At 36.9% G+C, this 14,704-nt stretch overlaps 1 protein-coding gene across 3 annotated transcripts in view; it reads left to right on the forward strand.

The window, feature by feature from the left end:
- The window catches only part of Pcdh19 (protocadherin 19), a 123,948-nt gene extending 109,583 nt beyond the window's left edge, over positions 1-14,365 (forward strand). The window contains exon 6 of one of the 3 annotated variants that reach the window (XM_013035089.1): positions 13,401-14,365. In XM_013035089.1, the coding sequence (XP_012890543.1) occupies positions 13,401-13,999 (599 nt within the window). In that variant the 3' untranslated portion in view covers positions 14,000-14,365. The remainder of the gene's footprint in view (positions 1-13,400) is intronic. The other 2 variants (XM_013035090.1, XM_013035091.1) reach the window with 2 other exon arrangements.
- The last annotated feature ends 339 nt before the right edge of the window (positions 14,366-14,704 follow it).

The raw sequence follows: 14,704 nt of genomic DNA on the forward strand, positions 1-14,704 counted from the left end.
CTAGTATATGTCTGAGTCAAGCAGGAAAGGTCAGATAAGTTGATGTTAGGGAAATGAACCCTAAGATATGTATTCATATGTTTTTTTCTTTCATGAGATTGTTTCTAACACATTTATAAGATTATTTCTTTGTTGCTTTGTATGTCCATCCCCCACGGTAAAACCTCTGCTTTCACCGTATTTGATGTCGGCATAATTTGTGGAGGGGAAGGGGAAAAACAAATTGTTTAAATAGGGATACAGGTGTACCCATTGCAACGGTGAGACATACAAGTCATTATGTCAAAAATGAACTTTATTACTTTGTCTGTGGGGGAGGAGGATTGGTTGGAGGGGTTGGGGGAGGATGGGAAAGGATGGGAAGGGGAAACAAAAGAGGAGGCTACAATGCTTGAAAAGAAATATACTCATTATCTTTCCCATGTAATTGTAACCTCTCTTTACAGTATTTTCACAATAAAAAAAGAAAAGAAAAGATGATAATATGCGACATGAACTCCAAGATTGGGACACAAGAGGTTTTTTTTATCTTTTTTGCTGTTGTTTTAAATGTATTTATAATGTACTATGTGATTTTTTTTGTTTCTTTTGTATGTTCTTCCCCCGTGGTATTACCCCTGTTTTCACTCTGATTTGGGTGCCCTGCATATTTTTTATATATTTTTCTAATTTGTGAAGGGGAAGGGCAATAACAAAATGCTGAACTAAGGATGCAGATTGGCCCATTGTAACAATGAGATATACTAGACACTATGTTGAAAAGGAACTGTACCACTTCGGTGGGGGGAGGAGTTGGGGACGGAAGGGATGGTAGGGGAAAGACAAAGTACAAGGTAACAATGCTCTATAGGAAATGTACTCATTACCTCACTCATGTAACTGTAACCCCTCTGTAAGAATCTTAACAATAAAAATATATACTAAAAAAAGAAAGGGTAAGAGGGTGGGCACATAAATAGCAGGACAAAGTTTGAACCAATGCAGCAGTGATACTCACTAGACACTATTAAAATACACTATACAACTTGTGGGTGGAGACAGGAAGGAAAAACTAGAGGAGAGTGAGGGAAGGGGTGACATTGTTAAAAAAAAGAAATGTACTCTTTATCTGACTTATGTAACTGCAACTCCTCTGTACATCACCTTTATAATAATAATAACAGGAATGCTTTAAAAAGCAGAGCATGCTTAAACAAAGGTGAAATGTGAGGATCCCCTCTTACTTTCTGAACAACCTTTCTGAGAGCTACCTTGACGATTTTCTGGCTTTTTCACAGCTCCTGTGTAATTTCTGAAAAATTTAGAGACATGATTAGGTTTACTTTTTAAAACTCAATTTGGTTGGTGCTAAAGGAAATCATCTGGTCAGTCTCTGGATATTTGGATGTTATAGAAAAAAGTCAGCTCTTGTATCAATCTTCATTCCCTCTGGAAATACATATGATGAGAAGGGAAGGCTGTTTTGAATGGTAATGGAGAGCAGAAAAAAGGCTATTATTTTCAGTCTGTTAAACAGTACAAAAATGCTTCTCAAGCACTGTGTTCAGATGTTTCTTTTTATTAGCCATCACAAAAGGAATTAGACTTATTTCAAACAGTTCATTTCCCTGCTCTTGTCTCTGTAAAATTATTACTCATGAGTGGTTTCTTTGTTTAACTACCACTTATTTCCTATATTGGAATGGACAATGGGGTGTTAAAAATATAAACTTTTCAGTTTGCATAAACTGTAGAAGAAGGGTGGCAAAGATTCCCCAGGAGAAGAAAACTATTTGTCAATGTCCTGATTTGTTAGTATCTTGCAAGTATCTTAGCCAGGACTCCAAGGTAACAACAATTCTGTGCAGACGTGTGTGTGTGTGTGTGTGTGTGTACATGTGTTTGTGTGTGTATTTATGCATCTGCAATGCAATTAACAGCAGATAACTTTATGAATGACTGCAGGAGGTTTTTAAAATATCATAGTACATCTGGGGCTGGGAAGTTGGCTCAGTGGTAGAGTGTTTGTCTCACATGCATGAGGCCCTGAGTTCAATTCCTCAGCACCACATAAGCAGAAAAAAATCCGGAAGTGGCACTGTGGCTCAAGTGGTAGGGCGCTAGCCTTGAGCTGAAGAGCTGAAGGATAGCGCCCAGGCCCAGAGTTCAGCCCCAATGACCAACAACAACAACAAAATATTGTACATCTGGCCCATTCTTTTCAATACTCTACTCTCACCCTCCACTCACCAGTCCAAGGCCATTAGGATGGATAAAGGATTTACTTGTGCTATGTCTTCATATGTGAGCAAATGATCTTGAGCTCCTCAGCTAGGCACCATTTACATTTTGCCAAAACTAATCTTTTATCTGCAGTTTTAATAATGTCAGATTATTTGCTGTTCACTAACTGATAAGGGCAAATAAAAAAGATTGCAAAGTGGAATTAAGAGGATAAAACGGCTCTAGGTCCAGAGAAGTCTTTTTCTTTAATTAATATTTCCAATTTACTTCTTGAATATTTTTATACTAGAATCCATCCTCTTACGCCATTCAAATCTCCACCTTCATTTTAATAGCTAAATTGGAATCTCAGAGAATGGAAATCATGCAGACTTGAATGTAGCATCACATTCTCTGCTTCCAGTGCTGTCTTGTTTTCTGTGCACAGAACTGGATTCCTCAAGGTTTCTGCTGCCACAGCATGGAATTCATTCATTAGCCTCATGTTTCACAGACCCAGTCATAAAAGATTAGCATTTTATCAAACAAGAGGCAAATTCAAGAAAACTGGAGTTCTGGAGATACGATGTTTTAGAAAAATAGATTTTTCCAAGGGTGTACAGATACATGATTTACAAATGGATAGAGTATTTCAGTTTATCATTGTGGTTTTCAGTAATGTTTTTATTTGTTCCAGTATTTCAGTTTGTGAATAGCAATGATTTCTAAGGCTGATGAGGATTAGTGGTAGTGGTAGTGGTGATGAATGTGCAAGTGTGTATGTGTAGTGTGTGTAATTATTTTGTAGCCATGATCCAGGCTTACTATGCATTGATTCCTACGTAGATTTTTCCAGAACTGTGTTAGAGTACGTTAACTCAGATTATCTTAACCTTAGAGCCTTCTACCACTCCTATAAGCAAAGTCTGAGGCAACTCACAAGATGAGCCTCAAAATCTGTGGCCCAAATAGATTTCAAGACTTTCCCTGATGCTTCAGATGAATAAAGAGATGTTGGGCAAGCTTCAGGCCAGAAGTCCACAACAGAATATCCATGTGCTACAGGTATAAAGGGCTTTTTCTTCCTACTAAAGACACTGGTCAAATATAAGGCAATTTCATATTATTCCATCTTAAAAGAATACGTTAATTGGTCTCACTTATAAATTTGTGTAATTGGTTTTGAGGTAATACTCTGGGGGAAAAACATAGCTTCCTTTCTCTTACTGGAATGATTATGTGGGCAGCCAAAAAAGAAAAAGAATATTTCTATGTCATTTAAGGGATAGTGGAAAAGAATGAAACTGAGGATTATCCATGAAAGATAGATAATGACAAGTAAACATAGAAGGTGGCATTTGATCCTTTCAATTTTAGTATTCATTATTCATAGTTATTATTCATAAATTCCAACACAAATGTTAGCCCTGCACCCCAGTGACACATTTGCATTTTATTTTAAGTTGATTCCCACCTGGTTTTGAAAACAAGGATTTAATGGGTTGAATTTTCTGTCCCTTACTCTCCCTTGCAATAGCTTGCCATTTTTATTCCCTTCACATTCTTTATCTCCACCACCTATCCACTATTTCATCCAAGACCTCCCCCTCTCTCTCAAAGATTCCTAACATGAAAAAGTGATATTTGAATAGGTTCCCCTAAGGGAATCAATTTACTTTTAATTTGTCTGGAACTAAGCTTTTCTTTGTTGCAATGAAGAAGGATAGAAACTGCCATAAATTTTTTTTTGCCTTGCAGGAGCATATTTGAAATTAATTTTTAAATGATTGTGCTGTTTACTTTACCCAGAAATTATATCATCTCACTACAATATTCCAGATGGATGAAGTTGGGCTGAAACGTCAAGAAATGCTAGACTTTTCTGCCCAAGTTCTATTAGTAAAAAATACTTCATCCTGGTAGTGAACATACCATCCAATTTGCTTCTAGTGATCATTTCTAGTGATTGCTACTCAGTTGATAACATGTCAAGTATTCCTTTGGATCATTGCACAAGACAGTGATTGGTTTACTGACAAGTTTGGATTTCAAATGTGAAGGAAGTGATTGGAGAGCTGTCAGTTTCTTAGCTTCACCACCCAGTCCCAAGATGATTTTGGGATTCAAGAAGTTTTAAGGAATTTCAAATGTACAGTTACATTTTTGTTTGACTTATGAGAACCATTGTGTGTGTTACAAATGGAATGATTTAAAAAACAAACAAACAACAAATGGAATGATATGGGGCTTAGCTGATAGAAGTATCCATTCCTGTAATGGAAAACAACAGTTACTGGGTGTTCTTCCCTCCAACATTAAATTTTCATTAACAAAGGAAACTTTTCCTCCTGATCAACCTACCAGTCTCATCTGGCATTCTGAACTGGCATTGTTTAGGTCATCATCACTGTGTTCTCTCAGACACCTGGAAGCTTATAACCATTATCCACATGATTTTCTCACAAGCTGATAGGCTAAAAGTTTTTCCCTTATTCTCAGGAAAGAATAAAACCAAGTTGCAAAGAAGTGTAGATTCAGATCTACTTGTATGCATGACCTAAAAACTGTCTTTTTTGCAGTTTAATTGCCTATAGAATCTGTGAAATAATCTGTCTTATTTTAATGTAAATAAATTCAAACAAGTGGTGTGAACCTCAGAGAACTGACCAGGTATTGTAGGTGTCTTGTTAGTATGGGCTCAAAGAATTACTTCTATGAGCATCTTAGGATAAAATTCTTTAAAACACCATCTTGCTCAGGATTGCAGTGTCTCAGTGCTCCTTCTTTTAACAAATAGATGAATGTTCTCCTGTGTCATCTCATATTTTACTTATAAAGATGCATTTTCCAGATGGGTTGTAAACACCTAGATGAAGTTCAGCACTTTGTCACATATTTTTCTTCATCACAGAAGCCAAAATATAAATATTCGAGTCTAGTCAATCTTTTCTCATCTCAGTCACTGTCAGTACCTCTTATTTCTGTCTCAATTTTCCAGGCAGCCTTTTGCTTCCTTTCCTTGCTCCCCATGCATTAGCACAAATGATTTATACTTATACACATCTTGAAATCTCTTCTTTATGGATTGAATTGAATTGAACTCCAGTACAAAAATGAAAACTCCAGGAACTATTGTGATTGCCCAAATTGCAACTTAGATTTTATGACTGTACATGGCACATTATCATCTATCATAAATATTGAATTCTCAAGCGTTTATACTTCAATATGTTTTAACTTTGTGTCTCCGACCAGCTCAGCACTAAAGATTCCATTGGAGATAATTCAATTGCTTTGAATTCTGAAAGGGGCATCTTTTTAATCTATTTTCATGTTGCACTTGGAGTAAGTGAATTTCAGGTGCATAGACTGTGAATGAGAAGAGAGACCTATGTGCCGTTTGGTTGAATATTGGATAGCACTTGCTAACTGATACTGCTTTGTCAAACGGTCTGGGACAAGGTTGGGATTCATTTATCTTTTCAGTCATCCTCCCTATCTCAAACTAATTCTAAAGTTTAAAGAATTCCTGCTGTTTAGTTAGGCATTCGGATTGGCATTTTTCTGCCCAATGTCTTGTCTTTTGGCAACATTCTTTTGCCATTTTTCAGGAACTTCATGTTTTCTTCATCTTAATTTTTATTGTTAAGGTGATATACAAAGGGGTTGCAGTTACATAAGTTAGGTAGTGAGTACATTTCTTTCTGAACACTATCACCTATTCCCTCATTTTCTCCCAGTTTTTTTTCCTCCCAATCCCCTCTCGCCCACAAATTGTATAGTTCATTTTCAACATAGTGTCTAGTGAGTATCACTGCTCCATTTGTTCACCCTTTGTCCCACTATTTCTGTGCTTCCCCTTCCCCTCCCCAAAATCAGATAAACTTACATGCAAGACAAAAAGTAACTAAATCAAAAACAGTGACAAAAGGGGAAAAAACGGGAAAACCCCCCAAAAGTAAAATAGAAAACCCCTTGTTTCCACTTCTTGGAGTTCATTTCAATAAGCATCATTTAGTAACTTCACTTGTATATCCCATTGCTACCCATTGTTATTCCTGAAGCATTTGCATCATGAAAGATTCATTTTTCTTACCCCATTAAACTCTCCTATTTGGGTTCCCTTTATTCAGGACTATGTCAAATGACCAAAGAAAAGAAACTATCTCAGTTTGGAAATTGATACTCTTACTAAGATAGGCATTTCTTAATGTGTGTTTTCCCCAAAAATGAAAATGGGAAAACGTTCTCCAGTTTCCAAGGACCAGTCTTTAAATAATACTTTGGGCCATCTGTCAAATGACAACAGGTGTTTTGAATGCCTGTCACAGCTCTGGTATCTTATTTCTAGCCAGATTTCATAGTATAGGAATGACTGTTAAGAAGTACAAGTTTAAGAACCAGAGAACAATGTTTTGGAGAAGAACATAAAATGACAAAAATTCTGAAACAAAAAGAATGGAGTGAGAAAGAGGCAAGTGTTTGTAAATGCAATTTGTGATGTTCTTTTAATCATAACTAGATTGGCTAGAGGATAACTTGGTGTCATTGGTTCATAATTCTCCAAAACTGTCTCAGTCTTTGCCAATGTTCCTTTAAACATTTTACAAATTCAACCTCATCTAAAATTTTATCTTACAAAGTGATTGTAAATTTGCCCAGCACCACAGTCTAGGCGAGATCTGGGAAGCTGTCATTAAGCCTTTATTAAATTTTTTCTCCATGATTAACAGATACTTTCCAAATGGTACTTAGACATTCAAGAGAAGCTGAGTGATTAAGATATCAGGCAGACCAAAGCCAATGTGGAATGTCTGAAGCTTAGTGCTTGTTGCTCTTCTCCTTTCTTCTATATTCCCCTGCTCTTCCCCCCCTTTCCTTTTTCCATTGAGTCTGTAGCTGCTCTGATTGCCTGGTTAAGTTACAGAAATAGGATAGATATTCTTTCTTCTGACTACAGGCTTTAAAATGCTTTTAATAATCACTTTCCTGGATAATTCTTTCCTTTGGGTTTTCCCTAGCTTTTCAAGAAACCCTTTTGACTGAAACCTCCAAGTTTCAGTAGTATTTTAATTAGCTTCACCACAAAAAGCCAATATGTCAGACAGGCTTTAAAAGCTCACAATTGGAAACCTTTTTGGTTTGGGTTTTATTGGAATTAACAATAATATTGTTTGACACCAGAAGACAATGTTTGATATTTCTTTTAAGATGTACCTATAGTGTGTAGAAATGTTTCATAAGTTCTACCTTTATTTTTAATACCTTTGAAAAAGGGAAATAATCTACTTCATAGGTTTTTCTACTCTTTCTATTAGGTGGAATAGTTCCACTTTAGGAGTTGCAGCACTAGCGTAGTATGTGAGGAGTTCATCATAATTGTGCTTTCTGTATGATCCTCATTCAATTAATTAAACTATATCTGAAGAGATGACAGCAACAATTATTGCACACATTTCTTATCTTTTTCTGTCTGAATAACTTCATTTCCAATCATAACATTGTTGTTGCATATGCCTCCCACATATCATAAAACTGAGCTTAAGAATTTTTTCTTTGTTGACAATGGTTTTGAAATTCTCTCATCAAGATCCCTAAAGAATGCTATCATTAAAATTGAAGAAGCTTTATCATATATATATATATATATATATATATATATATATATATATATACACATATATTTGTTTTGGGACTGAAGTAACTAGATCTGTTTGGAACCAAGGAGTACTCTGGCCTCAAGATTTATGTCCCTCATCCAATTGTATGCATTCTATACTTGTATCTCTTTCTGTCTCTTTACAATTCTTTGAAACATTTTCAGAAATAGGGAAGATTTTTACTGAAACTCATCAATCAACCCTAATCATGTGTATGCTCAAATTAGAAATGCTTCTTACAATGATAATCATTAGACACTATGTTAGAAATGAACTTTACAACTGGGGGAAATGGGGAGTTGTAAGCAGGAGAAAATGAGGGAATTTGTAACTGTTTAAAAGCAATTGTTTTCATTATCTTATTTATGTAACTATAACCCCCATTCATCACTTTTACAATAAATTAAAAAAATAAAGTTAAAAATTCTTGCATGGTACATGGTAGTGCATGTGAATTTTCATACCACATATGGATTTTACAATCCTGTATTTGCTTTGCTTAGATACTTTCAGATAAAGATGTATCAGAATTTCAAGCCTCAAATATGTGTATCAGAAGAATCTTTGCAGGGGATTAGTGGATTGTTGGACTACCTCTGTTTAAGCAAGAGCCAACATCTTGATAATTTATTTATGGTGATATAAAATAGCTCTTCTCTAGTTTCATACCTCTATCCTCAGATGCTATGCTATAGAATGGAAGAGACATCATCTTTACTATGACTAAATAAGTCTAGTAGTACTTTTTGCTTCTGATTTTATTTATAGTCTGTTTTTATTGCTGTTCCTAACATGATTTTGTGAATTTTTCACTTTAAACATAGCACTTAATTTCTTTACTAAGCTAGATTAGAATTTTTGAATGGTAATTTATTTCCAGCACATTTATTCATGTGTTAGTTTGTGCTGGGGAGAGATGTTCTTTCTGTTTGTGCATATTAATGATGTTTTCATTCATATAAAATGGGTATAGATAAAAACTAGATTAGATTTTATTTTAATTGTATTGCGACAGATGTCTTCAAGTGTTATTTGAAACCCAAAGTGATAAGCAGAAACTCATTTGCCTCGTTAAGGATATAATGTATCTGACTCAAGATAAATGTAAGACATTGTAAATAATTATCTTGATTCAAGTGTTTACTTGCACAAGGTAAGAACAGTGCATATAATAAGTTCACACAATCTCAGAAAATTACATATTGTTTCTAATTCATGTAAGGCTGGGGTAGGATTAACAAGATCAATTGGATTAGAATGATTTCATTCTTTTTTTCTTTACTTTTTTTTTTTTTTGTCAGTCGTGGGTCTTGAACTCTGAGCCTGGGTGCTGTCCCTCACCTCTTCATCTCAAGGAGAGCACTCTACCACTTGAGCCACAGCTCCACTTCCAGTTTTCTGAGTGGTTTATTGGAGATAAGAGCCTCATGGACTTCCTTGCCCAGGTTGGCTTTGAACCATGATCCTCAGATCTCAGTCTCCAGCGTAGCTAGGCTTTCAGGCATGAACCACTGGGCACCTGGCTCTGATTTCATTCTTGAAATGCTATGTGTGTAAGCTGAAGGCGAGCACTGTCCTCATAGGGAATTTTTTGAGAAGCCTGAGTTCTCTCCTCTGGTTATCTTAGATTCATAAGATCCTGGAGATGTCAGTATTGAGTATATGTTTTCTATTTTTGGTAGAAATCCAGGTTTCCTCATATTGTTTGTTAGAGGTAGCATACTGTAAGAAAGGAGCAATGTACTTGAATTAGAGGACATATAGATTGTATTCTCCTACTAAACTGTTTCAAAAATAGCTGTATGAGGGAAAGAGCTCGATTTTGTTGAAACTGATTGAGGATTGATTCACTCTTTCTCTCAGGTATTCATTTTTACACAAAGTAAATGCTTTCTATTGTATGTCCCAATGTATTTCCTTACTTTCATATTTTAGGCCTCCCAGGAGTAGTATACAAGTATCTAATGAAGATAGAGTTTCAGCTGGCAACACTGAGACTTTTCAGGGAAGGGACAAATGCTTCATTTTGCAGAGATTTTTGCAGCTTTATTGTATATTTGCAGAAGCATTTGCCTATCAATATGAAAGATACTTTTCTTTTTGGTGATAATGTTCATTAATTATTTGGTATCAACTCTGCAAATTCTGAACATTTCATTCCCTACCATAAAATGGGCAGGGGCAGAAATACCTGTTTTGAAGATAAATTGAGAAACTGTGTTTAGGTACTTTGCTTGGCTTTTTAAGTAGCCTAAATGAGGCAAAGAGCCATGCCCTGAGTTACATTCAAATCTAGGCCTTTAAGTTTCTAATCTCTTTTCTTCACATGTTGAAATACATAATCAATTCAGTCATGATTCTTTAAGCCCTCTCCCTTGTGCCCCTTCAAAGGATCCTCCAGTTAATGGGGCAAACAGGACTTTGTTATTCTATTCCATTTAATCCTTCAAAACAATCAATGAACAAGTAGAAAACAAAAAATAGAAATATAGCTACCTAAGCCAAGAATGTTTTATATATAGACTGTTTTCGAGCAAGACTCTGAAATTCAGGATTCGTGCCCTTGAAAAAAGCAGTCACAGCATATACTTCCAACATTTCTGGCTTAGTCTCTCTCTCTGTCTCTCTCTGTCTCTCTCTCTCTCTCTCTTTCCATTCCATATATATGTATATATATACACATACACACACACACATATATATATACAAACATATATGTATATATATTCACATATATACCTTTTTGTCTTTGTAATCTTTCCTAGTCTTCCCAGCCACTCCAACCCTGCCACAAGGTTTCCTTTAACTGTTAAACTGCATATATTTTGATGCTTTGTGCGCATTGTGTAGTGTGATGAAAAATTATTTTCATGCAACAAAGTAACATGCATATAAATAGATCTGCAAAAACTAGGACTTTAAATAACACATTGGAATGAACGGTTTTTACAGTGAACTAACAGGAGTTAACCCTGAACCCATAATAGTAATAATAATAATAATCTGGGTCAAAAGCCCCGCTGAGAGATAAAGCCTTATTGTACCTGACTTGGAATGTCAAATATAAGTCACCCCAATAATTATGAATTCTAAGTTCTGAGGTCTTCTATGATAGGGTTTTAGTAATCCATGAAACATTAAAAAATTTTCAATGGGGCTGGGAGGATGGCTCAGTGGTAGAGTGCTTGCCTTGCATGCATGAGGCCCTGGGTTTGATTCCTCAGCACCACATAAGCAAAAAGAAAAAAGCGGGAAGTGGTGCTGTGGCTCAAGTGGTAGAGCGCTAGCCTTGAGCTGAAGAGCTGAGGGACAGTGCCCAGGCCCAGAGTTCAGGACCCAAAAAATAATAAAAAATAAAATAAAGTAAATATAAAAATTTCAATGCACATGCCATTAATTTTACCTGTTTGTAGGGTACTTAAGTATATTTCGTTTCTTTTTTTGGTAGGATGTGGGGCTTGAACTTAGGGCTTTGGTGCTATCTCCTAACTTTTTTGATCAAGACTAGTGTTCTACCACTTTCAGCCACAAGATGACTTACAGTTTTCTGGTGGTTAATTGCAGATAAAAGTCTCACAGACTTTCCTGTCTGGGCTGGCTTTGAACGGAAATCTTCATATCTCAGCCTCTTAAGTAGCTACATGTACACACATGAGTATTGGTGCCTGGTTTTACAAGTATATTTCTATACTTGCATACAGCATATGCTGATTAAATCAGAATAAATAAAAGTTCCACTTACTTTTCACTTCCTGTTTCCTTCTGTCTTCCCTCTTTTAGCTCTTGTAAAATATATAACGGTCACCCTACTGTGCCGTGCAATACTACAACTCATTCTTTTGATATATCTCTGTTTTGGTACCCATTATACAATTTTCCTCTAACTAACCTTTACCCCCCACCCTAACTCTTAGTGACTATTATTCTATTCTATTCTACTTTGAGATCAATTTATGTAGCTTTTACATAGGAAAGACAATGTATGGTGCTTGTCTTTCTGTGCTTGGATTGTTTTACTAACACATTTTCAACAGTTTCATCCATCTTGCCTCAAATGACAGGATTTCATTCTTGTTTATAGCTAACATCCCATTGTGCATGTGTGTTATATTTTTGTTATTCATTCACCTGTTGACGGGCACCTTGACTTCATATCTTAGCTAATGTGAGCAGTGCTACAATACAATACACATGGTCATATAGGGATCTCGTTGAAATGCTGGTTTTCTTTTCAATATCTACCCAGAAATGAGATTACTGGATTATGAACTTGATCTATTTTTAGATATTGAGGAACTTGTATGATTTTTGGGGTAATGATTGTGTTAACATATTCCTATCAGCAGTGTATACTTTTTATTTTTGCACATGTGTTTTTATTTTTTTTAATTTTATTTTATTGTAAAGATGCTGTACAGAAGCACTGCAGTTACATGAGTAAGGTAATGAGTACATTTCTTGTTGAGTGGTGTATATTTCTTTAAGAAATATGTGCCTTATAAAACTGCAGATAAAATATAAGGAGGGATGGCTAGTGGGTTCTTATTAACTGATGCCTAACATATCAGTGATGTTTGCATAGGGCCAAGTGAAGCCTGTGAGTTAGCTGGAAGAAAAGAATAGCAGTATGTTCCTTCTGAAACAGCAGAGTGAGGAGCTTGCAGGGGGAGAGGAGTTAAAAAAATGATATGATTAGCCGGGTGCCAGTGGCTCATGCCTATAATCCTAGCTACTCAGGAGGCTGAGATCTGAGGATCGTGGTTCAAAGCCAGCCTGGACCTACAAAAAAAGATATGATTGACTTTTCAAAGAGAATATAAGAAGTAACCTAAATTGAAATTAAGGATTGTGTATCAGTGAAAGGAAGGATAGCAGGGGAGTTGGAAGTGCTGTTACTCAATATATAGCCAGGGCTTATACATACTTACTGTTGGGTTCCCTTTCCCAGCCTCCACTCCCTCTCTGCTGAATCCAGTTTCAATCACAGGTGATTTTTCACAAGAGGTGTTGATGAAATGCTGACTCTCAGCACCTTAACCGTCAGGACAAACTTTTTTTAAAAATATTTTTTCATCATAAATGTGTTTCCATTTGGGTTTTTTGTTTTGTCAGCAGTGGAAACAGCAACAACAATAAAGAAGAATATATAGGGGGAGATCTATGGCCTTAAAAAATCCAATTCTTGGGGCTGGGAAGGTGGTCAGTGGTAGAGTGCTTGCCTTGCATGCATGAGGCCCTGGATTTGATTCCTCAACACCACATAAACAGAAAAAGCCGGAAGTGGCACTGTGGCTCAAGTGGTAGAGTACTGGCCTTGAGCTGAAGAGCTGAGGGACACTGCACAGGCCGAGTTCAGGCCCCACAACCGACAAAAAAAAAATCCAATTTTTAACACTTGTCCCAAAAGGTGATAAAGGTCTATCTAAAAGTGTTATTTCCCATGAGAGTCTGTGAATAGCTAAGAAACCAAAACACTTGGGAGTAGCAATAGTTGCTGGGAAAAGCTGGTGAAATTGACATTTTCTTTTCTCCCAACAGATCAGAATGAAGGCTTTCATTGCAGGGAAGAATGCCGGATACTTGGCCACTCTGACAGATGTTGGATGCCCCGGAATCCCATGCCCACCCGCTCCAAGTCCCCTGAGCATGTGAGGAACATCATCGCCCTGTCCATTGAAGCTACTGCTGCTGATGTCGAGGCTTATGACGACTGCGGCCCTACCAAGAGGACTTTTGCAACCTTTGGGAAGGATGTCAATGATCACCCGGCTGAAGAGAGGCCCACCCTAAAAGGCAAGAGGACTGTTGATGTGACCATCTGTAGCCCAAAGGTCAATGGCGCTATCCGGGAGGCGGGCAATGGCTGTGAGGCTATTAGCCCAGTCACCTCCCCCCTCCACCTCAAGAGCCCACTGCCCACCAAGCCTTCCATGTCTTACACCTTAGCTCTGGCTCCCCAGGCCCGTGATCTGGAGCAGTATGTCAACAATGTCAACAATGGTCCTTCCCGTCCTTCTGAAGCTGAGCCCCGTGGAGCTGACAGCGAGAAAGCAATGCAAGAGATCAATCCTGTTCTGAAGGAGGGTCGCGACAAAGAGTCCCCTGGCGTGAAGCGTCTGAAGGATATCGTCCTATAATCAGGCTCTGGGAAGGAAAAGAAACCACGTTGGCTAGAGGAGCTGCTGGAGCTGCTTATTTTAATTGCTCACCAATGGTTGGTTCTTGGGTGGCTGTATTTCAGAGCTTTCCTAAATGTATTGTTTATAAATGACTATCATTCTGTGACAATCCCTCTCGTTTCAACAGGCAGCAGGGGTGTTCAGTTGGAGCAAATTAGCTTTGGCTTGAGTTGTTCATGGGGCCTTGATGTTGGGGAAACAGAGACAAATTCAGTTGTGAAAAGTATTATGTATTAAGTGTTTGAATTTATATATTTTTCTATGTCAAAATTATAATATAAATTACCATTGTTTGTGGAAGATTACATTTTAAAAAAGCAAAAAAAAATTAAAAAGCTCTGGACACCTCTAATAAGCTCACCACGTTTTTTTGTAGTGTAGACAAGTTAATGGTCATTTATTGTGTACTATTCATTGATTCAGTGATGTGAAATCGAGCCCCAAAAGGTTGTTTCTGAAGCTTGAGTACTTTCCAATGCCGCTACTTTGCTGTGGACACCCCTGCTTTAAAAACCCTTTTGCTAGCTGTGCTATTGTTGTATTTGATATTGCTCTGTGTGTGGTGATGGCAAAAGGCTTTTAAAGGTGGGTGTGTATTTTTCTTAAAAAATAATAAAAATACAGACAAAAACAAAGCGCAAACAACTGAGACAGCAAATGAAT

Source organism: Dipodomys ordii, unplaced genomic scaffold (genome assembly GCF_000151885.1).
Source record: "Dipodomys ordii isolate 6190 unplaced genomic scaffold, Dord_2.0 Scaffold203, whole genome shotgun sequence".
Classification (NCBI taxonomy): Eukaryota; Metazoa; Chordata; class Mammalia; order Rodentia; family Heteromyidae; genus Dipodomys; species Dipodomys ordii.